This window comes from Lampetra planeri, chromosome 4 (assembly GCF_965212315.1).
Source record: "Lampetra planeri chromosome 4, kcLamPlan1.2.h2, whole genome shotgun sequence".
NCBI lineage: Eukaryota > Metazoa > Chordata > Hyperoartia > Petromyzontiformes > Petromyzontidae > Lampetra > Lampetra planeri.
The window spans coordinates 30779048-30806564 of NC_136110.1; the positions used below are offsets into that span (position 1 = coordinate 30779048).

Genomic DNA, 27517 nt, shown 5'->3' on the forward strand with positions numbered 1-27517 from the left:
CGTATTGAAAAGGCTGTACGCCGTATGGACCTGAAAACTCAAGTTCCCTGTACAAGAATACGGGGTAAACCGTATGGGTTCACAGCTATGTGTATGCTATATACAGTACGTTGTATATTTGACTCCACTGGAGATTAAGGTGTAGGTGGAAATGTGAAAAGGTCGGATACGTGCACGTCTGTAGAAAATAACAATTCGTGCCGTGCACAAATACTCACTGGGTGTGGACGGTTAATTGGTCAGTGGTTATGTTCAAGTTCATTTATTAGGTATAGCCCTGTGAGCCATTTGGCTCTTGAATCGGGTGCAACCGCAACAAACAAAAAACAAAAACATGAACAAGAAAACATCTTAAAGTGACTATGTGCAAACAGAAAATCCAAGAAAAGAGCAAAATATTGCAGAAAAAGCACCGCACACCAACACTGTGATGGTCGGGATATGCAACGTACTATATTGGTTGTATTTTACATCTGCCAAATATGTTTTTTTGTGAATTGGGTTACTGACGCTTTTGGTTTCTTATTTACGGTCATGTTTTTTTTTCTGAATGGTCAAGGCAATCATTCCACTTTTAGGCCTTTGGTATTATGGGCTTGCCCTCAAAATCATAATACTCTATCCTTCAATAAGATTTGAGTACATGTAGGTCACATGTGGGAGTAATGAGATCGTCACGGGTAAAAGCGAGAGTCACATGAACCCGCTATTTCCCCCTCCTCAAACCCACACATCATTCCGAAGGAAATGAGACTAACATTGTCTTTCATTGGAGTGTTACAGTGTGTTTCGTGGTTTGTTATCTTATAACAAATATTAGTGTCTTTCCTTTTTTTCGGTACATCAATAGTTTTTCATCAGTGGATATTACCTGCTGTGACAAATGGATCAGAAACATATATAAAAAAAAAAGTGGGCAGGACACATTGATTGAAGGGATGACGACCATCGGTGATTGAGACAAATAAAGGAGTGGTAGCCCAAGGAGGGAACAGACTCGAGAGAAAGTTCACCACGGAGTAATGAAATTATCACGTGGACAGGAGCTACATTGTAGCATCATTAGACCCTGGAGAGATGGTGATGGTTTGTGGGCGCAGTGTATAGATTCAGGCCAATTATGATGGTGATGAGGGAAGCTATCTCTTAATTTTCGGTACACGTACATTCATGACGATTTGAGACAAATCAGCCTTTAAGTGAGACATTTTGACGATAACTAGTCGATCATAGTCGTCATAAATCTTAAATTCAGACTACGGTAAACATTCTCATTTCCTACGCATGGGATTAGGTTTTAGCTCATGTTGGATCAGCAGTAGAACTTAAAACATTTACCCCTCGGCGATTCAACTCCAGAATCCATCGTTTTTTGTCTCGTTTTTACAGTTTCATTTGTACTGATTAAAATGTTTTCTATCCTACTTTTACAGCACTGTCTCGTTTCATTTTTTTCTCCCCTCCCCCTAGAATGTGCGGTGAGATTTCTCAACGCACTCCGGTTACCTCCCGCATGCAAAATATTCGAAAAATATTGGCCAAATATTTTTATGTGGACCCCCTCTTGAGAAAGTCTGGATACTCACTGAGGCTTTCCTGGATAATTAATCAATATTAGCCATTGCCAATCCACTGCGGGATGGATGGAGGTCTCTCTAAGTCGCCACCATCCAATGTTCCGCCTAAACGGCCAATTTCACAACTCCATCTCTCTTTAGTGGACATTCTCTCAGGCGCGTTTGCTCCCTTGGCTGCCACTGCGGTATTATTCCTGACCATCAGCCATCATCCATTCTAACGATATTACCTGCCCAAGCCACATACTTTTCTTAATAGAATTATGATGATGTCATTACTCTGCGTGTGTTATGGAATGCGTGAAGTTCCTTTTTCGGTTTCGGTGAAATTCCATACCTGTGTCTGCCCATGGTTCTTTGCACAGGACAGTGCTTGTGCCTTTATCTTTTAATGGCCATGTTTCTGAACCATAAAGTCATATATTTGAAAAGCATTATGAGATAATGTCCTGGATAAAAGAACCATAATGTCATATATTTCAAAAGCATTGAGATACTCTCCTGGATAAATTAACCATAATGTCATGTATTTGAAAAGCATTGAGATACTGTCCTGGTTAAATAAATGGCACAAAACGGTAGGACTTTCTTGGATAAATAATATAATTATTTGGTTCTACGTATTAATAAAAACTCTCTAAAAGATTGCCCGAAAATTGGCACTTAATTCATGTATTGTAGCAAGCACATCCTTGAAATGCCTTCTGAGCCACGACAACAGTGGTAAATAAGCGATGGAGAAACATCGAGAGCGAAACTCAGTGAAACTTCTGGTGGCTATAACCCTCTACTCTGGCATCACCAAAACGCACACTGCTTATCCCACGTGGCCGAGACTAAAGTTCGTAAGCCAGGGTCGTAAAACTACAACCGATAACCGTTTGCAGATTCCATTATTATTGGTAACCGGTAACCATTTCCGGTGGAACTTTAGGAGTGAATGCACTGATTGGGCTCCAAGATCAAAGGTGCAGCCTTGCAGTTTCTGTCGGAAGAGGTCTCCAAGAGAGGGAGCTCTAGAGGGTACTGTATTTCGTCTACTCTTCCACGTGGATAAAGGCAGCGCCTTGACATTTAAACGACTGGATAGATGGAATCGAAACGGAAATTCCCGAAACCAATTGTTGAAATCCAATGTTGCTCAACATTAAACACCACGGAAGCTGCCGTTCGTTTGTAAGTTTTTTTTTTTTAAACACAGTTTTTAATGCTAGAAATGTATACACAGAGTACGGGGGAAAATCGTTAACCGTTTTTTTTTGTCAATGGGAATGAGAAAAAAAGATTTTAACAACCACAGTCGTAACTTGTCTAGCGATGTGTGCAGGGAAGGTGAAGGGTGGGGGGGAAACCCTCTAATCTGACATGAGTGTCCGGAATGGGTTACATATCCGATCTCGCGCATGCGCGTACGACTCGCCTGATTGGAGAGGGGGGGGGTAGGAAGGGAGAGATTAGGGAGAGGGTGGGGAGAGCGACAGGGTGAAGAGAGGGGCAGCGTGAGGAGAGGGTGGGGGGGGAGAGGGGGGAGAGGGAGGGGTGAAGTGGGCGTGGCCTCAGACTATAAAAGCGCGGTGCCTTCGGTTCCGGGACCACACTGAGCACGCGCATTGCACGTGCTGTGCGCAGTAGCTTTGACTCACGGTCGCTGTGTGTGTGTGTAATACGCAAGCACGTAGGATATATATTTTTGTTTAAATAATATACACATGAAGCTAGACAGACATGTACGCATAGACACGCTCATAATTTAGATAAAAACATACATTAAAACATTACATGCGTTGATATATTGAGACGAATCAGATTAGACTGCTTTTAATACCTTGTAGAGTACATTTACATTGCATCAACACATGTAGACCAGGCGTTTATGCAATACTTTGTGGATGTGTAAAACTGTACACTGTTAATTGGTATATCCATACACATTGGTAATAATAAGAGGTGCATTAAAACATCGATTAAATAATTTAAGTGAACGTATAGGGGGGATTTGTTAGCTGATTAAAACAACCACACAGTTATACACATTTGAGCTGATTCTATTAGATCCGTGTTTCAGCATACAGGACATTGGAAGACTGCTTGCTGAAACTAAAGTAGATAAGTGCTGGAAACGGTGATCTTGCTGTTTATAAACTAATGTTGGCCGCTGGGATATCGGAATACTCTACTCACCACTGATACTAAAAGGGGCAGTGTTAGACCGTCTAATAGTCTAACACCGCTGGTAATGAGATAAACTGTACACCTCATACACCAATTGACCGTAGGTTGTAGCTGCGCAATCGAACCACTGCTGCCGATCGGAGTAAGCTGGCTAGCATCGCATCTATCCCTGCTGGCGGTGGGGTGTAGTGCAGTGTATTCCCAAAGACGAGCAGTACAGCAGCAGATAGAGCCCTGCCCAGGGGCTAGGTAGTTGGGTGCAGGCGATACCTTCGTGAGCGCTTGTGCCCTGGGCTAGCAATGGGGCTGTTGTCCCAGGGCTCCCCGCTCAGCTGGGCCGACACCAAGAAGCATGCGGACCACGTGCGGGAACACGGAGTGCGACAATTCATCAACATCTACAACCGGCTCAAGGAGCGTCAGGGAGACGTGCTCAAGTGGGGTGACGAGGTGGGTCCCGTGTGTTGTCATCGGCAGCGGCAATCGTCGGTGGTAGTCGTAGTGTCGATATCACCCCCGGGTGACCTCCCCGGCGCGCTAGCCGGGTGGAAGGTGACCCGGCGCGGCAGGCCGGTCAGGCAAGGGAGGGATGTGCGGGTTTGTGTATAGGCCGCGGGCGCCTCGTTTGGATGGAGATGAATGGAGCCGGGGGGAGGAAGGGCATTGGGGGGTGGGAGAGTTTGAGACGTCAACGACGACGACGTTGTACGTGGAGAAGTGAGAGCGAGGCGGTGGGGGAGAGACTCTGAGCGAGAGAGAGTGACTGAGAGAATGTGACGGAGATGGACAGATAGCGTGAGACGAACGTGGGTGGCGGGCGAGGAGGATGTTGAGACTGGCTGGAGAGACGAGGGGGACGGACGGGGAGAGATTGAAGTGAGACGAACAGCGATATTACAGGGAGCGGCAGAGATGCGGTAACAGACGAAGCAGGTGTGCTCGTACCCGCAGACAGTGACGGGAAGACGGGTGCGAGACACGGAAAAGATGGGTTAGATATGCCGAGTGAGAGACCGATCGATATAGGTTCGTACAGAGACGAAAGCAGACAAAAAGATGGGCAAATATTTAGTTGGGGGGGTGGTGGTGGTGTTGTACTCTAAAGAAGTGGTGATGCTGTCACGTTACTCACGTTGCACGTGTGAAACTGAGGCCAGCCACGTGCCAAGCGAATGAAGTTTCAGTACCGTGGATGTTGTTGGGGCTGTCAATGAGTCGTGGGTAGGCGGCGATTAAGTTGCGTCTGCGTGTGCCCACAACGTCCTTTGAACGTGACCTGACCGTCCGCAGTCTCTTGTAGCCAGCCAGCAAAACGTGTGTTTGAATGCGCTCACCGTACCGCGTGGGGCGATATGAATGGTTCCTGTAGGTTAAACAACTCTCCTCTCCCCACCCACAATGTCGCCCCTGGGTGGCCTGGGTGGCCCCCACCCCTGGGTGGCCCCCCATTCACCCCCCACCCACGTAACCCCCCATTCACCCCCCACCCACGTAACCCCCCATTCACCCCCACCCACGTAACCCCCCATTCACCCCCCACCCACGTAACCCCCCAGTCACCCCCCACCCACGTAACCCCCCCACCCACGTAACCCCCCATTCACCCCCACCCACGTAACCCCCCATTCACCCCCCACCCACGTCACCCCCCCAGTCACCCCCCACCCACGTAACCCCCCACCCACGTAACCCCCCATTCACCCCCACCCACGTAACCCCCCATTCACCCCCCACCCACGTCACCCCCCAGTCACCCCCCACCCACGTAACCCCCCACCCACGTAACCCCCCATTCACCCCCACCCACGTAACCCCCCATTCACCCCCCACCCACGTCACCCCCCAGTCACCCCCCACCCACGTAACCCCCCACCCACGTAACCCCCCATTCACCCCCACCCACGTAACCCCCCATTCACCCCCCACCCACGTAACCCCCCATTCACCCCCCACCCACGTAACCCCCCACCCACGTAACCCCCCATTCACCCCCACCCACGTAACCCCCCATTCACCCCCCACCCACGTAACCCCCCAGTCACCCCCCACCCACGTAACCCCCCAGTCACCCCCCACCCACGTAACCCCCCACCCACGTAACCCCCCATTCACCCCCCACCCACGTCACCCCCCAGTCACCCCCCACCCACGTCACCCCCCAGTCACCCCCACCCACGTAACCCCCCACCCACGTAACCCCCCAGTCACCCCCCACCCACGTAACCCCCCAGTCACCCCCCACCCACGTAACCCCCCAATCACCCCCCCACCCACGTTTGTGGTTAATTGCTCTCAATCGCGACGACTGGCTTAGTTGTAAACCTCACGGCATGTGCACATTACTGTCAACGCAGTCCTTGAACACGTGCTGCAATTGTTGGGATTTACCTGCTAGAATAAAATAGTTTAGATTTGCGTGTGTTTATATATTTTTAAAGTGATTTGTTTACCTTTTATATACTTTGATATTAATTAGTAATTGGCACCTTTGTCAGTGACGCACCAAACCACCCATTAATTTAGAAACGCACAGCGTTAAACGTGTGGTTGAAGGTCATCACCTGTTGACAGGTTGGTCACAGTTAAGCTTAAATCGTGTTCAGTTGAAACATTATCTTATACCTACGTGACTTTACCGAAAGAACCAAGAAGTATGGATTCCTGCAGTCACGAAAGCTTCAAATCAAGATTGAAACAAATAGCCGTATAATAAGCCACCGACAATATCTGGCTACTTATTTGCAAAGTGCTTCTGCGGCCAAAAGCAGGTGTAAGAAAATTACGTTTTGTTTAAAATGCATTACGCAATCAGAATTACGTGTACTAGTCCATATCACGTTTGCATAACTTGACAGGTTTTCTGAGTGATGTACAGCTTCTCAATGACTTAACCACCACCACCTTATCGTGTTTATGAATTTTGAGTGTTTTCATTTCTGCTTTCATACAATCCTACACTGACAAGCCTGGTGAAGTATGTGGTCAAACAACCCGGTCAATGACGCGGCATGGGGAAGCCTTCATCCAGTAATGTACCGTCATGTTTACATTGCTGTTTTAATCACGTAGGTTGACTGGAAATTGCCTTTTTACATTTCTTTATTACGGTAATCAATCGGTGCTTACATTTGCCATGCTTGTTTTAGTTTGCTAGCTGGCTTTCCATATCCTGGTCGTTTCTAACTATGCAATAATGTACATCAATGTATGGTATGCAGTTACTTTATTGCCAGTGTACTATAGGGCACGTAGAAATTCAGTTTTTATTACCCAATATAATTTGCGGGTTACTAGAGATGAAAAAAAAGTTGTAATCCACAGGACAGTATTAGCAAATACTGCATGCTACAGTCGAATAGTGTAGACCTCGACATTGGCGTTGCTTGGCACAATTGTAACACAATACATTTTTGTTTTACAGCGATGACAATGTGGCCTTCGTGTCCGTAGCATTCTGAATATTGGATCTGAGTAAGCGGAGGAAAATAAATCAACATTGTTTCACTTGATTCCTGAAAATACCATAAATATTAATGCCCTTGCCTTGGCATGTTTTCATTAATATTTAATTGGCATTGTCAGAAAAAAGTACTGTATACGTACAAATGCGTATCATACGGATGGAATGCTTATGAGAGAAAACAAAAATAAAGGTATTCAATTACTGGGCATAATGGTAATGCAAGGTGCTAAATATCTATAGAAAATGATCAATTTGGTTCTCTCAAAATCCCCAACAGATGGAAAGTGCCCTTCATACATTCTGTATGTTGCAGGCTATATCTAAAGTGTGTTTGCACGTATTCATTGAAAGAACACTTACCTTGCTGTTCACCATCGTTTTGAGATCCCGTTAATTCTCACACCTTTAATGCGAATGCGCTAATTGTCTTTTTCCCCTCTTCACCGCCGTCCCCCTTGCGTGTGTACGTTTCAGGTGGAGTACATTCTCGTGGCGTTTGACCACAGTGCTCAGAGGGCACGCGTTTTGCTAAAAGGGGAAGACGTAGTGGAAACTCTGCAAGCCCTTGGCGAGAATGTTAATCCGAAGTGAGTTTCTTACCCTTTGCTATGTGAAAGGGTGATTTCGTCAGTGATTGTTTTTACGCAATTAACGTGTTAAAACATGCAAGGTGGCCAGCTTTTAAGTCGAATTTCGAAACCGCTGACCCTTCTTTCAACCTTTTTTTCACACTGTGTGTATTCGAAATCGAAGTCTAATTCTGACTCCAATGCGCAGCATGCCAAGTACATTCTATGGGTCTTTCGGTAAAGCCACGTAGATAAAAAAATAATTTTAAAAAATCACGACGTTTCCATAGCAACACACGCAATCGTCTTCACCTGAAGACGATTGCTTGTGTTGCTTTACCGAAAGACCCATAGAATATGTATTCCTGCAGTCACGAAAGCTTTAAGTCAAGATTCATACCAAGTACATTACACTGTTCAATACGCGGTAATAAAAGCGTATAAGTAGTTATGTTGCTAATGAACAATTAAGTTGTAGTACTTTAATTTATACACATTTTTCATTGAAACGTGCATTCTGAACATGTGTTGCTTTAAATATTTAAAACATTTGGAGTGTACATAATAGCATTGGCTAATGATTATTAACATGTCTATATTTAGATAAGAAATACTGTGAATGCAAGTGTATTATAAACTGTAAGAAGATACACTATCTGTTTTATTCAATGTTGATAGCTGTTTTTCTGCATTTCCAACTTCATTTGGATCAAGCGTGTGATGATTGCATCGGTTCGGGTGCTCCGATTGTCTGCATGTGCTTCCATTCTGTGCCTCTTCTGTAGTCGCATCCAATGCCCTCCTATCTCATTCCACCGCATCCTTCCATCCTCACCGCGCAGTGTCCTGCTCCCTTCTGCGCCGGCATCTCTGCGAATCCAACCGCTGCCATTGTGGAAGTGAACTGATGTGTAAATACTCTTAGTTCTTTCGGTAAAGTCACGTAGGTCAAAAATTTAATTAAAATTAATAAAAATAAAACAATAAAAATCACGACGTTTCGGAGGCAACACAAGTCTCCGTCATCAGGTGGGACCGTCACAGCCAGATTTCCTGCATCTGTGACGGTCCCACCTGATGACGGAGATTTGTGTTGCCTCCGAAACGTCGTGATTTTTATTGTTTTATTTTTATAAATTTTAATTTCATTTTTTACCTACGTGACTTTACCGAAAGAACTAAGAGTATGAATCCTTGCAGTCACGAAAGCTTCAAATCTAGAACTGATGTGTAAATGTTCCCGCGTTAGCCACCCGTCGCTGTGGCGGCCCGAGTACGGCAGCTACATGGTGGAAGGCACCCCGGGGCAGCCGTACGGATGCACCATGGCCGACTTCAACACCGTCGAATCGAACATGAGGCTACGCCGCAAGGAGGTGCTCGCACAGCTGCGGGGCAATGAGACCATCTTCTCCATCACCACCTTCCCCAGGTTAGCGTCGGTGTCATCCGAGTGGCAGTGCTGAGACGAGGGACAGTAATAAATTATGTATGTTATTTGGTGATGCTGCTGCGTTTTGGCAGGGGTGTACAAGCACAACGTGAACACATTTGTCAATCTTTACTTGAAGCTTTCGTGACTGCAGCAATTACTCTTTGGTTCTTTCGGTAAAGTCGCGTAGAAAGAAAAGAAAATAAATACGACGTTTCGATTGCAACACAAGCAGCCGTCATCAGGTATGAATGAATGCAAGCTCTCCGTGACTTTGCAATCGAAACGTCGTATTCTATTATTTCTTTTCTTTTCTTTCTACGTGACTTTACCGAAAGAACCAAAGAGTACATTTGTCAATAGCACTGCCTTCAAAGGAACAGTTTATGCAGCAATACCTCGATATACGAAGTAGATGCGTTCCTCGCGCTTCGTTCGTACATTGAAACTTCGTGAATAAATATTGAAATGCATGTAAAATTGGTACTACGAGAATGCATTCCCAGCCTTCGTAACTTACTATTTCATACTATAAACACGTAACTTATCATTCGTTTTGTAAATGAAAGACAATTTATATTTAACAAAATATATTTAATATTGTACGGTACTAAAAATAAATAAACTTACATAAATGCAGTGAAGAAACATGATTTTCTTATTATTTATATAGTACTGGAGATCGATTTATTAATTTCAGTGTCTTTATTGTTTTACTAAATTTTTTTTGCTTTCTGTGTAAAACTATAAATAATCAAACGTTTGTTCTAACGAAACGTTGTTTTTTGAATGTATGTACATCGATGTATTACTGTAATAAGAAGAGCCATTGCCTGACACATTGCCAATCATCCATAACGTAGGTTTTTTGGGTTATATTGCGTAAATATAGATGTGTCGTTAAACCCACAACAAACCCGACACAGCCAATTGGTAAGGTTCGTCACGTAAACAGAACGAGCCAATTCGTCACTAGTACACAAGCACACCGGTGTGTTGGAGCGTAAACCCACAATATCTACAATTCGTGTACGACGTTTCGACAGTAATTGCAACTGGCATCCTCAGGCGACAGCCAGATTTGTGGAGAAATGCTCCTGTTTCGTTCTTAAATTGAGGGATAAATGTGATGTCACTTGAGCCAATCGGGTGTGAAGGCCAGAGGGGGTGGGGGGGGGGTTAACGAGTGCATAAATTACAATGGGTATCCATTACCGGTTGGGTTATTCGTCGGGTAATGAGCGTACATTATGCATGCACGTTATGCAAGCACATTGTGACTGTACAGCCTGATGTTTTTTACATGTTGTCTGCTCACAGTTAATCACCATCGACATAGGCATGCAGTTAAACAATGTTACCTGATGATTCGCTTCCAAACAGCACTAAGCCTGTAATTATCCGAACGGTTACAATTATTTTTATTTCTCTAAATTTCTATATATTCTCTAGTCTTGACCAGTAGTAACCAGTTTGCACAGAACTTCAACATCAAAATTAATGGAGAGTCCTTGTTGGCACGCGTTGTTCTGCCTCTGTCGACAGCTTTATTTGGGATTGTTTAATATTCCTTTGGTGTTCTTTTATTCTCATGCTGATCATTCGTCCTGTCTGACCAACATAGCATTTGTAGCAAGTGCAATTCATCTGGTACACACCTTATCTTGATAGCTTCGGTAATACATCTTTAGTACCCGATATTAGTGTCTGTGTTTTATGTCCCATGCCAAATCCGACTCAGATATTTTGTTTTTCTAAAAATCTGGATCGTTCATCAGTTGCTCCCACAATGTACGGCATTTGAATAGTTTTAATTGATTGGTCAACTACAACATGGGACATATATGGCAATAAAACAGGTGTTAAGACGTTAAAACACCAAACGAAAACCTTTTGCAAGGAATCATGTCTGCATTAACCACACGCACTTTTGGTGAACATGCAAACAAAAGCATGCTCTGATAATATATGCATTGTTTTTTAAGCGTATTGATCTACACCAGAGACGGCCTTCTTTAGGGCCTAGTCTCACCAGTAATCAGACCAGAGAACGCCAAAAGGCTAGGCCCTAAAGAAGACTATCTGGTGTAGGCCAAAAAGGATAAAATCTGTTCTTCTATTATGCTTGGTCAGTTTCAACGCTTGCTCTGTTTGATTTGGTTTTGGCATTCAATGCCCTGTTAATTTGTGCATCATTGTAACCGTCCAATCGCCATCTGACACTTTCTTAGCCAAATTGACTTGTATACCTTTTATGGTTTTTAAAGGTATATAGTAGGCAATGTGGCCCTTCTTCCACAGTGAGTCTAAGGCCTTAAAAGGTATATACTTTTTTACTGCCCTGTTAGTGTCTGTCTTGGTCACACAACGCATATAAAAACGAACCTTTGAGCCAACCCTATGCGCCAAAAATGTGTGTTTTCAAGTTCAGATTGCAGTGTATTTTGTGTCGGTGCAGACTTGGCTGTCCTGGATTCACGGTGCCCGAGTTTGAGCCCAAGCAAGATGAAGCGGGGGCTTCCAAGTCCCTCTTTTTCCCTGACCAAGCCATCAACAAGCATCCCAGGTTTAGGTAAGGATTGTGACCGATTTCCCGGGTGATGAGTCAGTCTTCCAACATTTAAATAATTTAGACGCATAAATTTCGATTTAAAGCTTTCGTGACTGCAGGGATTCATCTTCTTGGTTCTTTCGGGAAAGTCACGTAGAAGGGAAATAATAAAATAATAAAAATTCAACATAATAAAATACAATTCTCACGACGTTTCGGCCACAACGCAAGCAGCCGTCCTCAGGTGAAGACCAGGTCTGTCGGAAAGACAGCGTCTGAATGATTCTGAATGATTCAGACGCTGTCTTTCCGACAGACCTGTTATTCAACTGAGGATTGGCTGCTTGCGTTGTGGCCGAAACGTCGTGAGAATTGTATTATATTATGTTTTATTTTTATTATTTCTCTTCTACGTGACTTTACCGAAAGAACCAAGAAAATTTCGATGCACTTAATTTGCATGTTTATACGTTTTTATTGGGATGCTGAGGTGGTGTAATGGTCGGCACACTGGACTTGCAAACCAGGGGTCACTGGTTGATCCTCCTCGCGCTGCCGTTGAAACAATCAGCTGGTTTATCAAATTCCCTCCCCCACCAATGTTCATCCAGCAGTATAAAAGGTTACACCATAGTCAGTTGATCAGCATGTGGTTGGCCAAGTATGAATACTGCCACCTCTTTCAAGACGTCCATCCAGCATGGACGAGTATTCTAGTCACCCTTACTCTAAGGGCTCTCCCTCTAGTGCAGGCCTGTCTGCATGCAGTGGCATGAGGAGGGTGTTGCAGGGCTGCACCTTTATCCTTTTTTTGACATTTTACGTAACATTTAATCCTTCCAAGAATGTGCCTCCTGTGAATAATTTAGCCTTATTTTAATCGCTTGCAGTGCTATTTATGGTAATAAGACTTTGTCCTTTTCTAAATTCTGTGCTCAACAGTACGCTGACAAGAAACATTCGACACAGACGTGGAGAAAAAGTTGTGATAAATGTCCCAAGTAGGTATTTAAGGTATTTTATTCTCCAACAGACTGAAAATTATTGAAGTAACCTTTAATGTCAAAAAGTGATTTCACGATTGAATAATGTGGCCGTTCGAATTCTAAATATAGGAATGAATCCATAACGTTAAAATGCTAAATGTGTCAAGTACATGATTTTTTGGAACCGTGGTGAATGGCCTGTATGGCAAAGTGGTCTGAAACTTTTCCTTGTAACTCTTGGCTGAAAGTGTTCTGCGAGTCTGGCAGCTAAGTGTTATGGGTTATTTTAGTATACAAAGCATTAGTTTGTTTTTATCCCAAGTGGAATGGAGTGAGGAAAACGCAAACCTCAGAAAGCTGAACAGTAATAATTAATTATCCAATAGCACACGTACAGATCTTTACATAAAGCGCCACTATAAAGTACTGAAAATGTAAGTTAAAATATCTATCACCCTTTTTCTCCATGTATTAAAGGTGTTATTGATTTGTGTAAAAAAAAAATTCAAGCGAAGCCAGCCCAACCTCTCTCGTGAATGTAACAATGAAACTCGAAAGAGAAAAACAATCTGCATGGGTTGCGCTTGTGAATAGTTGTGAATGGGCCAACATATCTCTCATTGCAATCTAATGGAAAAAATGTCAGCATCTTGCACGACATTTTTTTCCCGTGAACTTCACTCATTGATTCTTCCACCGTTGTTAAGGACTTTCTTTCATCTCAACCATACTGTCTTCAACCACCACACTGCAGGTCGCAACACATCTTTCTGCCTCATCCCTCCCGTCATCTTTATCGCAAAGTTCTTTTCACCTTGTTCAATTCAAGAAATATTAATTATCTCTTACACCTTCTTAATAGTGCTGTTGTTGGCCGCTTGGCATGTTGCTCCTTTTTGGGCTGTGTTGAGCAACTGATATTAAAAATTGTCATAATGATATGAGCGTAATTCACTGTTTCAGGTGCGCAGTTCGTGCCGAGGGATCTTCCTAATCGGTCTTTGTTCGGTCTTTTAATGGCAGTTTTCAAGGACAAAAAGACTCCATCGCCGTTTGTTGACCACTTCCCAAACGATGATGGCGAAGCGGCGCGTGCGGCCAAACCTAACCACATCTACATGGACGCGATGGGCTTCGGCATGGGCAACTGTTGTCTGCAGGTACCACTGTCTCGTCCACCTGTGGTTGAAACTAACTCCTGGCAGATGCACCATTTAAATCTTGGGTTAGATCTGATCTGTTTGGCATTCCACGGCTATCACGACGGCGTTTATAACATGTTGCGCAACACTAAATATTTTCCGACGGAGACGCGTGCCTATTGCTGACGTTACTTTACGGGCAACTGCAAATGCACCTTGGCGGAGTAGTTCAAGTCACTTTTACTGTCAAATGGCACCTTTTTAGAGGTCCGTCACCGTTAACAGTCTTGAGAGCGCGTGTGTATGCATTTTCCTTGGAATGAGGTCAGGGTTTGTCTATTCGGCCTATCTCTCATTGCCCAAAACTGTACGGTTTGGAATTGCTGAATTCATACACGTGTCGTCGTTGTTGAATTAATGTTTTGTTTTAGATTTTGAAGTAGCAGCAAAGTAGGCTTAAACCGTACTCATGTTTTACTTTAATCTTCCCAGGTAACATTCCAGGCATGCAGCATAGCAGAAGCGAGGTATTTGTATGATCAGCTGGCACCTCTCTGCCCCATCATGGTGAGTGATGTATAATATTATGTAACCGTTCATATACCTACAGCTATCAATTATTCAATGAAGTCACCTAGAGACAATTACTGTTTCCATTACAAAGCACGTACAGCCCTATTGTTAATCCACTGCTAGATAAGGGTCTTCAAGTCAATGTGGATTATTGAAGGCGGGAGCATAGACATTTGCGCATAGTACAGTACAATGATGGATTTTGTTGCACTATCCTCTTATGGCAATATCGGCAGCCTACGACACCTGTTATATGCATACTGGTCACCCATCTAAAGCACTATTCCAGACTCTAACCTGCTTTTATGAAGAGCTCTTGAGATGGGACGTATTACGGGTGATTTCATCAGACAACAAGTGTGAGACCTCATTTATTTTAACCGACATTTTCGAAACTCTACACTTTTCCAAAATCATTGTTTATTTTTAGCAGCCGCTTCCGTTATCCTACCGATCCATTCTCTGTACAGTAGCTTTCCAATGATGATGATGTATAAATGGATAAAATCTATCGCATGTAGCATATGTTGACTGAAAACATGTTTGCAGTTGGGATGGCATTTAGTTGGCAATATATGTAACTTATACGTTTTTTATTTTGTTTGTGAGGAGTATAGATTTTATCAGAAGGACATGAAAATAAATATATATTGGAATCTGTAAACCACACTTGTTTGAATCGAAGAGATTTAGTAGTATACTATTTAAACCCATCTTGTTCACATTCAGATACATCTAGAACGAAAGACATGATGTGTGGCAGAAAATAATACGTTTCTCGTGGTTAGACTCTGAGATTATCTATGGCTCTGTGAGATGTCCTATGGCTCTGTGAGATGATCTCCTCCTCTGTGAGATGATCTCCTCCTCTGTGAGATGATCTCCTCCTCTGTGAGATGATCTCCTCCTCTGTGAGATGATATATGGCTCGTGGGAGTGTCTGCCGTGCCGCCTCTGCTCCCTGTGTTTGTTTAGCAATTCTCACCCCAATCCCACACAGATGGCTCTCAGCGCTGCTGCCCCGTTCTATCGGGGCTATGTGTCGGACGTCGACTGCCGGTGGGGCGTCATCTCGGCCTCGGTTGATGACCGCACGCGAGAGGAGAGAGGCCTGGAGGTGTGACGCAATGCGCCATCTTAATTTCATTGATAATTAAAGTGGCGTTCATTTTGTTTCTCCAGGAGGCCCTCATAGGCTTTCAAAACTATTATCGAGGGTCTGGAAAATATGTTTTTATGCTCCATGTTTCCCCATTCTTACAATAATCTTGCTGTTGGCATCACGAGGCGAAGAATCAATTTAGAACTCTCACATAGCAGTGCATTGCTCCATGTGTTGTTGGCCCACTGAAGGAGATAAATGGAGCTGCTTAGATCTCTTTAGTGACCTTTGTCCACGCACAAGGTGGTGCAGCCCTGCGACATGAAAATGTTCTGGGTGTGGCAGTCGAACAGACTGTTTAAAACAGTCGGCGCTAGAATTTTACGAAACGTAGTACAAACCGAAATTTTATGAAATGTTTTTTTTTTACCACAGTCACTGGTAACCAGGCTGAGGTCAGTAGCTCGCTACACATTAAGAATCTTGTTTAATCATGGGCGGTGGCTCTATGAACACGGGATGCTCGGCAGCGAGAGCTCAGTAATGTGACCCCTTCACCAACGCAGTGCCCTCCTTAAAAATTATCATAGTTTTACATTTTGCAGAAATTGGATGTGAAAAAAAATCCCCAGCTAGAGATCACACTCAAAAAATAAGTATGTTAACATCATAAATGATTTGTCTAGAAAGCACCAAATAGCGTGCGATCTATTTTCTCTAGTTTAAGGTAATTTTTCCGTTGAATTATTCTGCACAGTTCCTGGTAATGGATGCTAAGGCCTTGCAAAATGTGGTTGTGGTTCCATTGCGTTTTTAAGACGTGTCTGACCAGTGTGAAAGAGCCTAAGATACCCGAAACAAGGGGCTCTATAGGGCAGTCTCGATTGGAGGTCCCTCTGCTAGCAGTGACGTGAGCAAGTCCTTGCAGTCTGCCCCATTGACTTCTTTTTACCTTTAGGACGTTGTATAAAAAGTGATTTATGGCCAGTAACATACAATGGCGTTATCTTGGGATACGGTGGGGGGGGGGGGGGAACGATCTTTTTTTAAGTAAACTAGGGTTCACCTAAGGTGGTTTATGCATCTCAACCCTTGGTATTTTATTAGGAACCTTTTAAGATGAAGGCTCCATATCGTTAACTGTAACGAAAATGATACAGTGCTGTCTACCCTGATGTTAAATGCCACAGATTTGTAATTGTTGCAGTTGACTCGCATTGTTGTTGAAGCTTCTTTGGCAGCGCTTGTGTTTCATTAACAATTTTATGAACCCTCGTATCTTATTGATACGGAACTCCCTACCCCAATATGAGCCTCTCGAATGTATGTGGTGAGACGCCTTGTATCAATGCGCAGTCTTCAATCAAACTTTACTGATATCGCACAGTCTTTACCTTGGGAATGTCACCACTGGCAAATAACTCAAACCGTTGAAACGTTTTAAAGCCGAACGCATTTGGACCATTTATTTGTGGAAACAAGGCTTTTAACGACCTTTAAAATGTGTATTCAGGAAGTATATGTCACTCGTTGCAGTCGGTTTTAAAAGCTTTATGGGGAATTCCTTCCCATTGTCGAAAGCTTTTTAAACGTTTGAAAGTTGTTACGGGCATTATTACTTTTGAAAGTGCAGCATTGTCAAACGCTTTAATGGTACAAAAATGGCAGCGTACGTGCACCATCAAAGTCGGTGGGGACAGTTCGACGATCGCGCTCGCCTTGTTGATTTGTTATTGTTTTCCAGCCCCTAAATACGTGCAAGTTCCGCATCAGCAAATCGCGTTACGACTCCATCGACAGCTACCTCTCCCAGTGCGGCGCGAAGTACAACGACATCGAGCTGACCAAGGATGAGGCTGTTTACCAGCAGCTGCTGGATGCTGGTAAGACTTGGCAAAGCAATAGTGGAGCTGCACCAGGACCATAACTTAAACACTGATTGCCTTTTGCAATCGGATTGTGCTGCGATTCAACAGCAGCAGGTGAAGCATGTTGCTGGTTTTGCAGTGAGGTACAGTGGTTTAATGTTTGTTTTTTTCCCCTGAAATTCGAATGCAATCGCTTGAGACGCACCTGAGATTTACAATGCAGCAGAAGCTAAGGAGATTTGCTTCGCGAATATAAGGGCTGTTACATTTAACTTCTTTTTTACACCATGAATCTTTGTTGCGTAAAATAGTCTTAAGTAATACATCATTCCGCTTACAGGTTGTGAAAATGTCCAAGAAGTTTGTTTTAACTGCCCATTCTCTGCAGTGAGTTTCCATTTGTTAACATTGCATTTCAAACGATTAAAAGTCTCCAACTTGTACAATATCAACATGAAGATTCCAAAGTAAGCACTTCGCACAAGCGTTTGGAGCAGTATTCTGCCACATTACCTACATTATATATACAACTACCACCAAAAGTTACGCATAGATTCCTTAAGGCTTTACAATACTCCTTTGTCCGAGGAAGCATTTAATTTGTCACGAAAAAATGGACATTCCGTGTCATAAACCAGACTGTCACGCGGCGCATGACACCAAGAGATGACTCGACATATAATGACGTCATCGGGATGGGAGGCCTGTGCACATGGCATTTCGGTGGTGGGATGTTAACTACCTCACCTGGTATGCAGGAGGTCGTGGGTTCGATCCCAACCCTTGACACCTGCTGTATATTTGGGAGTTTGCTTGTTCTCCCTGTGGTCGCGTGAATTTCTGTCCGGGTCCTTCGTGAGGAGGAATCGAACTCGGGTCGCCGGGTGCGTAGCGCAGCGCGCTAACCGCTACGCTACCGCTCCCCACTTACATACACAGACTGACAGCTAATGCATGAACGCTTTGCAACCTTAGTCGAAACGCATTCAAATGGATGCTTGTATCATCGCTGTGACTTGCTGCAAGGAAAATAAAGTAAAGGTGAAGCATTGTGTGTGTGTGTGTTGTGGACTCACTCCTTCATTAATTCTCTCTCTGTGTTGCCGACAGGCATCGACCACCTGCTCGCTCAGCACATTGCCCACCTGTTCATCCGGGATCCCCTCACCCTGTTTGAGGAGAAGATTTACCTCGATGATGAGCACGAGTCTGACCACTTTGAGGTACCGCTGCCCTGACCAGCTCATTGTAACTACTTATATACTGCTTAAAGTCGGATGCTGAGTTATCGCATTAAGTTATCCTCCTACGATAAAAAGTAATCTCTACATCGAGTTTCCTGGCTGGCTGCTGGCTGGGTTCCTCTCCACCCCAAACAGTAACTCGGTTGTTGTTCGTGGCTGCTTGCCGTTTCTACCTAAACTAGCTGGGTAACTGGCTAAATGGGATTGTACGTTGAGCCAACATTGAGTTGAATTTAAACGGCGGAAGAAGTTCAGAAGACGTTTAATAAATAACAGATTGCGATACCGAAGAGGTAGTGAGTAACGAATACAAAAGCTTGACACGATTTCTTTAAAATTTCTCAACTTAAATTTTTTTGCTCTTATTAATGTCATTCTTTCTTTCGCCAGAATATTCTTTAAGTCCTAGAGAATAGATATTTTTTAACCTCGATACATCTTACCTTACCATTTTACTACGTAAAACAGCGGAAGAGCGTGAACGTGACGGCTCTCATTTTTCCGTTGCAGATCAACTTATTCTCTCCTAGCGATAATAATAATATGCTCCTGCTAAGTCCATTGGCGGGTGAAAGCCTCACAATGCCATGTTGGTTGGGAGGGGTTCTTTGACCAGTGTGTGGGTCGGTTAAGGGAGTGGTGAGAGGGGGGGGGGGCACCTAACACCAGTTCGGATATCATCCACCGCTGGTGTTATCGGCTTTGTGGTGCAGTGCATTAATCATTATACCACCACTCTAGCCCATCGCAATAAATGACCGAGTTTACGTAATCCACCTGGCTTTCAGTTGTTGGTGGCGAATGATTGCAAAGTCTACACGTTAACGGGGACCGAGTACTTGTGGAAAACACTGAACTTAACCTGCCGTGGGATAATGATGGGGATAATTTTTTTACGTATAGGAATGTCATAAAGAATTGCACATTAAACACGCTGACGGATTTTGGTTTGTGATCTAAGCCAATTTCATCGTATGTGTTGCAGAACATTCAGTCGACAAACTGGCAGACCATGCGATTCAAGCCACCGCCACCAAACTCTACAATTGGGTGGCGTGTGGAGTTCCGACCATCGGAGGTAAATTACTCTCACTCGAGTACCTTCTCATTTCGTGTATGCGGAGCGGCAGTGCAGCGGTCGGCACGCTGCGCTACGAACCCGCCGACCCGAGTTCGATTCCCGCTCACGGCCAACTTTGGTGACAATTATCTGAAGCGGCCCTGGGCGGTTCCCCCTTGGTTGACTCGGCCTCAATTGTGTACCTCGTGCGGTGCGGTGTGTAAACATCGCCACTGGGGGAACGAAGGCGGTCGAACGTGGTGCTGGCCACCCACCCCTTCGTTTGTCGTCTTGGCCTTCATTGGTGCTCTCGATCAGCACTTTCCCCAAAAGTATGTCGAGGCTAAAAGAGGGATCTTTGTCCTTTATAACCAGGGCAATCTTGGATTAATCGCAATTCTTTTGATGCTTTGTAATTGCAGTCGTGCTTATGTGAGTAACGTATATCCGATAACAACATTTGTGCAGCATTTAAATCATCGTAAGATTAAGTTTACTTATTATTTGAATTTTTTTTTACGCATTCATTCTAAGCTTGAAAGCGTTTATGCATTAGATATGTCCATCTCTATCATAACAATGGCAAAGGTGATCCCAAATGAGAAAATCTGTTGTAAAATGTTTTCTTGTTCTTGAAAACGCACCAGTTTCATCAGAATTCCCCAAAAGTTGAAAATTCTTTGCAAATACACAAATTAATGTTGCCCTGTCAGCTTCCTTACCGCTGATTAAATACGCCGGAAGACAAAACTCTTGTTGGAAAGCGTTCTATAATCCACGCGTGTGCAATTCGTACACACGCGATTTTTCCCAAATCTGTTTTAATAAAGCTGCGTGATCAATGCACGAAGATAAACACAGTGCGGGGGGGGGGGGGGGGGTGTTTTTAACACAGGCACAACTCACGGACTTTGAAAACTCGGCCTACGTGGTGTTTGTGGTGCTGCTCACGCGCGTTATTCTATCCTACAACCTCAACTTCCTCATCCCACTCTCGAAGGTGATGTCTGCCCTGTCCCATTGACTCCTGTCGCCGGTGAAAGTGAATTGTTAGTTGAGCGTTGCCTAGATCTTTCGTCGTTCCTGAGATGCCGGGTGCCGGTTGGTGTGAAAAATTCAAATTTTCCTTTCAACGGGCGAATTGCACGAGGTGTCCAAATACCTATTTTGAGAATTCTATACTGTACAAGATAAAATTCAAACAACCTTAATGTTCACTATTTAAACGTCATGATTGCTGTGTTATGTACGTCAGCAAACTAGAATAATCAACAAGCCAGCATTAGCAATATGTCAACAATAAATCATCAGCAGTTTGCATGCAATGATTTTAAACTGCTTTAAGACAACCGACTGCACGTTAAATGTATGTTGTCTTCCTCCCATATTAAGGAAATAATATTTCCCGATAAATGTGCATACCTGAGAAACTACATTAAATAAAATGGCCTGAGAAAGTGCCATTTTAAGCATCCCAGACGTTTGCAATGATTCAAACGCGAGGAACTAATGATGTCTCCTAAATGTAGCCGTGGCACCGAGTGAAACTGGTCCTTCTGTAAAACAGGTCGATGAAAATATGAAGAAGGCACAGAAGAGGGATGCAGTACGCCAGGAAATGTTTTACTTCAGAAAGGACATTGGGGCAGGCAAGTGTGAATCATTCTCGTCAAATACCTGTCGAGCACATGTTTCTCTCAATGTATCATCCTAATGTTTTGATGGATTTTTATGTCATTGAAGCTTCGAGTTTTTCCTTTTTTTTCCCCCCCCTCCATTTATTACCACCCAGTGTGTAACCCAGCACTGGACAGCTGTCCACCCTGTGCCAACGGAACAGATTCCCAGGATGAGTCGTATATACTCATGAGTGTCGACACGATCATCAATGGAAAGGTGAGAGGGCTCGTAGATGACTGACTGAGAACAACAGTTCTGTTTCGTCGGAACGCAACGTTCGCTTAACACAACAATCTTTTGAGCATTAATGCCGTTAACCCCGGTGAAAATGACGTACCAATGTTCTCTGTTTAACAACTTATTTGTCGATGATGCTTCTAGCACAACCAGTGGTGCCACAATACACAAACTCGATACGTTCCTCAATAACACTGTGGCCATTAAAGGAAAAATATATAATAGGTGACGTTTCGGGCAATGACCCTTCCTCACAACGCATACACTTATGCAAAAGGACAATTGCCTGAAACGTTTCCTATTTTATATATTTTTTTTACGGCACTATGTTATTGGCAAATGAGCTGAGTTGTGTTTCTACAATGTTCTCTGTGAAAGCTGCTAAAAGTATTAACTTAAAACCTCCTAACATAGCATGACCTTGTGCGTTTCACAAAAGCATGTAATGTACTGTAGCGTAGTTTTATCTGCTATGCACTTTGAACGGATGCCGTGCTTGGGTAAATAATTAAATCTGGAGCCAAGTGCCATATGGTGCGGTGTTACTTTGCGCGCGCGCGCGTGTGTGTGCGTGTGTGCAGGAGGGGGTTTTCCCTGGCCTCATCCCCATCATCAACAGCTACCTCGAGAATATGGAAGTGGATGTGGAGACACGATGCAGCATTTACAACTACCTAAGGCTTATCCGCAAGCGGGCATCAGGCAAGTTTACGTTAGCAGCATCTCTCTTCTTTGTGTATGCAGCCTGCAAGACTTAGTCTCAGCACACATGGCTATCGATTAACTGCAAGGCAATTGGACAATTGTAAATAATTTATCTTCTCATATTCAAGGAATCCTGGGTGACGGGGTTAATGCCATTTTTATTTGACGAAAGCAGTTGCCGTAATTCTGTTTCCTCATTGCAGGCGGAAAGGGAAAGGTAGGAGAGGGGGGGGCGGTGGTGCTCATAACGGATGAGCTATATTGAGTGCCATTTACTGTGCGGGAATGCAATGTCACTAACGGTCGCCGCTTCCATTGGGTGCTCTGCTCCCCCGCAGGCGAGCTGATGACGATGGCGCGGTGGCTGCGCGAGTTTGTGGGCGCTCACCCCGAGTACAGGCACGACAGCGTCATCACCGATCGCATTAACTATGACCTGCTTGTACATTGCGACGACATTGCGCGCGGAAAGGCGGACTGTCCGGAGCTCTTTGACAAGCCCATTCACAAGCCTCCTGAGCACAGCTAAAGGTGTTTCTCATGCTGCAGGCCATTGAATCTGAACTGTGTAAATGCCAAAAGCCCCTTTCCTCTCTCATTAAGTGTCAAACTAACCCTGTGTGTAATTATGACCAAGCTTGTTTTGTCATCTATTGAAATTGTATTTACAACGCCGATATAAACAACGCAGGGAAAAACACGGGTAAATATTTGTTGATGCCATCGTACATTATTATTATTTCACCTCTAAGGTCTTACAGTTTAAAATAGAAATGGGAGGGATGATGTGGCAAGTTGCAACTACTTTTTTTTACGAGCAGATCATGTTGCTACTTTTAAAGCACCATCACCCATTGTTGTTTTGAACTGGCCTGGTTGAAACTATGTACGCATTTTTACGCTGAACCCATTTGCGACTGACACAATTCTATTCTTCCTTACACCTCGATTGCCTATGGAAAAAAATCGTCTGTTGTTTGCTCACAGTAGCTCTGACTTTGCTCAGGTCTGCGGAAACATACGCTACTTGTTTTATCTATGCCACTCGCAACAGAAGCACAGTGTGATTGTTCTTGCCATGGCAAGTTTACTGATTGATGGCAATTGAACATGAATTAGCACTTTTGTTGGTTCATTCCTGATTATGACCAATATTCTGGCAATGTACATCTGATCCATTGACTGCCTCCCACCATGTATGATGCGTGCTGTCAACTGTAGCGGCCGAACTGCAGCAGAATGTCTGCTTATCCCACTAATTGGTAAAATAATTGCATTTACACTTAAGGGGGGGGGGGAGGCTGAGTTTTTTTCTGATTAAACAAGTGGAAAGTGTATAATGTCTTTTAGTGAATCTATGGCAGGGTTTATGTAAAATATATCATTTGAAATACAGTGCTGTCCGTTTGATCATGCCCAATGTGTGTTTTTTTTTTATCATAAAATACTATAGTTTCAAGGAACATGTAAAAAAAAGACTAAATCACTAAATGATGACATTTTTATGTTTATGGTAATAGGTGACAGTTGGCGGAGGTCAGAACATTCTGAGCTGGCACCGCTAAGATGCTGGCTTCTAATGTGTGCAACCACCGCTGATAAAACTGGGATAATCAAAGTGTGTCGTGGGTTGATCATCTCAGTCCAGTCACCAGTAACTGCAAAAATAAAACATGAAACTGTGGTTCGGCACTTAATGTGGATATATTACAGCTCTGACAACAATATATGTTGTCATGAGTTGCTATTGCTCGTGACAGGACGAGTAAGAATGTGCTGCCCCCCCCTGACTTGTGTGCAACAGAGGTGACTTGAATTGTGACGTCAGAGGTAGCTCTGATATCCGCTTACATGGGTCTTGCATACAAAGGAGTGCACTGTAACATAACGCCGATAGCGCACTTGGGATAATATTGAGTTAACAGAATTTATAAAAATAACTTATTGTACGTGGTTGTATTTTTCCCCCACTTAGAAAAGTAATTTGCATCTAAGCTCGGAATACAGGCGTTGTCATTGGGGTTTTGAATTATGTTGATCACAGCCCTAAGATTGGTTCTACCTGTGAGTATAAACTGTTATTCCTCCTACTGCTCATGGAATATGGATGGGGTGCATCATGTTGCCAGCTTGTTTTTCCGTGTTCGCTATCACCATGGGCTGCAGATAAAGGGAAACTGACATCTTTCCTACCATTAACATTGAAAGCGTTGTACTTGTTGATGTTTGCTTACAAAAGGCCATGGTTAGGTTTTTTCATTATTACCACTCCCATTTGCTGCCTTAGTATTACTATGGTGGCCACCTTGTCCTGTCGTAAGCTTGTTAGCTATACGAAAAGCTAAATCAGCAGTTAGCATTGTTAGAATGTTTTAATAAAAAAAAGTACCTCGCTGTCGAATGTATCTTTTGCGGGATTTTTTAATCCATTAAAATTCTAAATGCATAGAGTACACTTTCATTTTCTATTTTATGTTGGGAAAGAAAATACAGTTTAGCGAAATCCCACAGTGAGTGAGTAATTGTGAAATTAATTGCTCAAGTAGAGTAGCAGGTCGCATATTTGACTTGCTCGGGGTCCAAAATAAAGTCGGGCCACGTGAATTCACATCCATAAAATGAGTTGCACCCTTCACGCATAGCTCGCTGAACAAGAATGTTGTGCAAACAGCGTTAAACATGGTCAAATCCTGCACCGTGCTTCAGAAGTGAGCGTGCACATACTGTTCGATTAAGAATACACAACTGGATGGGAACGGAGCAGATTTGTGAACGTCTATATTTAATAATGACAAGTGTCCACAATTATCAATTGCATGTGGCCGGTTACTTGGTCAAGACGGATGTGCGATGTACTGCACATAATTTTTGTCGTTAACGTTTTAAAATGTAGTTTTTTTCCCAAACGAAGGCAACGGAAAACAACGCGCATTTGGCCATTGGTGGGTATACCCTTTGACTTGCAATATTAGTCGCGATAAAAGCAATGCATTTTCTACGAATGCTTCGAAAGATTCACGGTGCAAGTGTGGGCCCGACATTGTTCAGTCTGTCGGCTGACTGCATACAATCACGAGTTGTGGCGTTTATTTTACAAGGACCATATAGAAGAGCATGTCATGGGCTTATTATATGGTGTAGTTTGTTTGACTTTGTACATATTCAAGTTGTAGACAGCTGCTCTGATAAGTTTGCCGATGTTAATTTTTTATAAAGATGTAAATTAATTCTGGATTTAGTCGGGTTTTCATGAACTTGTGTGATCCTGAGTTTGACTGATAACATGTCGATTAATAACATTGCAACCTCTGTGGAATTGTCCAAAATCTGCATGTCCTTTGGATGCTTAATTGTGCAAGCAACTGTAATGTGGTTTAATTATGACTGCTTGCTTACAGTTTTGCCTTGTAAATTTAGCAAAACTACAACTGATGCTAAAACACTGTAAACATTCGTCAGATGCACCACTTTGAAGACGAGTTGAAGTCATGAGCTTTGCCAAAATATTAATCTCCCAACATTCCTCGTTACGAAATGTGTGAACAGGTTAACGGACGTGAATTTTCACTTTGTCTTTTTTTTTACCTACATGAGTCGCTCACGTGCATATTACCCCCCCCCCCCCCCACATTATTTCAGTCCGGACCTGTCAAATTCTCAATTTGTGTGAGATTAAGATGTTCAGACTCTTTCGTGTTGTTGTTGTTGTTGTGCCCTGGTTGTCCTACGCCTAATAGTTTTCCTCAAATAATACTTTGTGGCATGTGATTTAAAATTGCACTGAAAGATACGTAGCTGCTTTGAATCAAACAGTTGTAATGTTACCATAGTTGTAGGGGAGGGGGGGGTGGGTGGTGGGCTGAAATTAGGTTACTTTAAAAAAATTCCCACAGTTTTGCTTATTTTCTTTGTGGTGTAAATTGTGCAATTAGTAAAATCCAGACCTGTTGTGATAACCGAGAGACGATACTAAGAGTTGATTTCAAAATTATGAATATTGAATGCTGCAGAAAAATAAATAACCCCCTAAAATGTTTATACTCATGCTATTCTGCTTATTGCTGCTTTGTTGGCGAATGTTCCTGGATTCATACTTTATTTTCTTCCCCCCATTGTTACACGAACCAGCATAAAGTGCGCGCTCACATCGCAGATGCTTTTCCACTGGCGATTTGCCTTGCCGAGCCGGAACCAAACTGATGTCCTGGCCTCGCAATACAACCGAATTGGACTCTGGGCCAAGCAGAGCCAAGATGCACGGCCAATGACGACGCCGTTCGTCATTGTGCGATCCTGAGTGACTGATAACATATCGATCAATAACATTGCAACCTCTGTGGAATTGTCCAAAATCGGTCATGACACACTTTGAGGACCACGGCATCACCCGCGTGCATTTTAACTTGTTTATTGTGATGTCGGTGGCACGGCTTTGCTTTCGCAGTGGGGAAAACAGTCCGCCGCATCTGCCCCGCACAGCCGCCCAGCGCAACCTCATTCGTACAATCTTGATTTGAAGCTTTCGTGACTGCAGGAATCCATACTCTTTGGTTATTTCGGTAAAGTCACGTAGGTATAAAATAAAATAGATCACGACGTTTCGGGCGCAACACAAGCGTCCGTCATCAGGTGCTTGTGTTGCGCCCAAAACGTCGTGATCTATTTTATTTAATACCTACGTGACTTTGCCGAAAGAACCAAAGAGTTCATTCGGACGGTGGAAACGACGATGTCGGTATCAAATTTTGTAGCAAGTTTTCACGTAATGCCATGAAATGCTCTCGTGCCAGTGTGGGAGGGTGGCTTGTGCGGCTGCTGGTTATTTCTACGTTACCAGCATTGTTCAAAAGAAGTGACTGCTGACTGACGGGCCCCACCATTAGTGGGGGGGGGTGGGGGGGGGTACGAGACGAGTCTTTGCAACTCCTCTCCCTACAGATTCTTATCCAAGCGTGGGACCAGCTTTTCGTCCTAATCGCATAGCTTCATGGGATTAAATTCATGAAATATTAACGGGGGCGCACCGTTTCCGTCGTGTTTGTCTAGGTTAAAGGGGGGAGGGGGGCTAAGGTTTGGCGGGGGTGGGGGTTGTGGTTATGTTTGCTGGCTGTGTTTGAGTGACGGGAATTGATTTGGGCCGATATCTCGTGGCGATC

At 43.7% G+C, this 27517-nt stretch overlaps 1 protein-coding gene across 2 annotated transcripts; it reads left to right on the forward strand.

Annotated features, from left to right (window-relative positions):
- Nucleotides 1–3161: 3161 nt before the first annotated feature.
- Nucleotides 3162–26397, forward strand: GCLC (glutamate-cysteine ligase catalytic subunit). Of its 2 annotated transcripts, XM_078593734.1 has the most exons (17): nucleotides 4128–4199; nucleotides 6715–6814; nucleotides 7687–7799; nucleotides 9031–9213; nucleotides 11672–11785; nucleotides 12707–12765; nucleotides 13774–13910; nucleotides 14385–14459; nucleotides 15466–15582; nucleotides 17312–17450; nucleotides 18546–18658; nucleotides 19665–19757; nucleotides 20635–20739; nucleotides 21307–21388; nucleotides 21532–21635; nucleotides 22238–22358; nucleotides 22700–26397. In XM_078593734.1, exons 2-17 carry the CDS (start codon nucleotides 6758–6760, stop codon nucleotides 22888–22890), a joined length of 1803 nt encoding a protein of 600 aa, XP_078449860.1. In that variant the 5' UTR covers nucleotides 4128–4199; nucleotides 6715–6757; the 3' UTR covers nucleotides 22891–26397. The 2 variants fall into 2 exon arrangements, with proteins under 2 accessions (XP_078449859.1, XP_078449860.1); XM_078593733.1 differs by lacking the exon at nucleotides 6715–6814 and having other exon boundaries at nucleotides 3162–4199.
- The last annotated feature ends 1120 nt before the right edge of the window (nucleotides 26398–27517 follow it).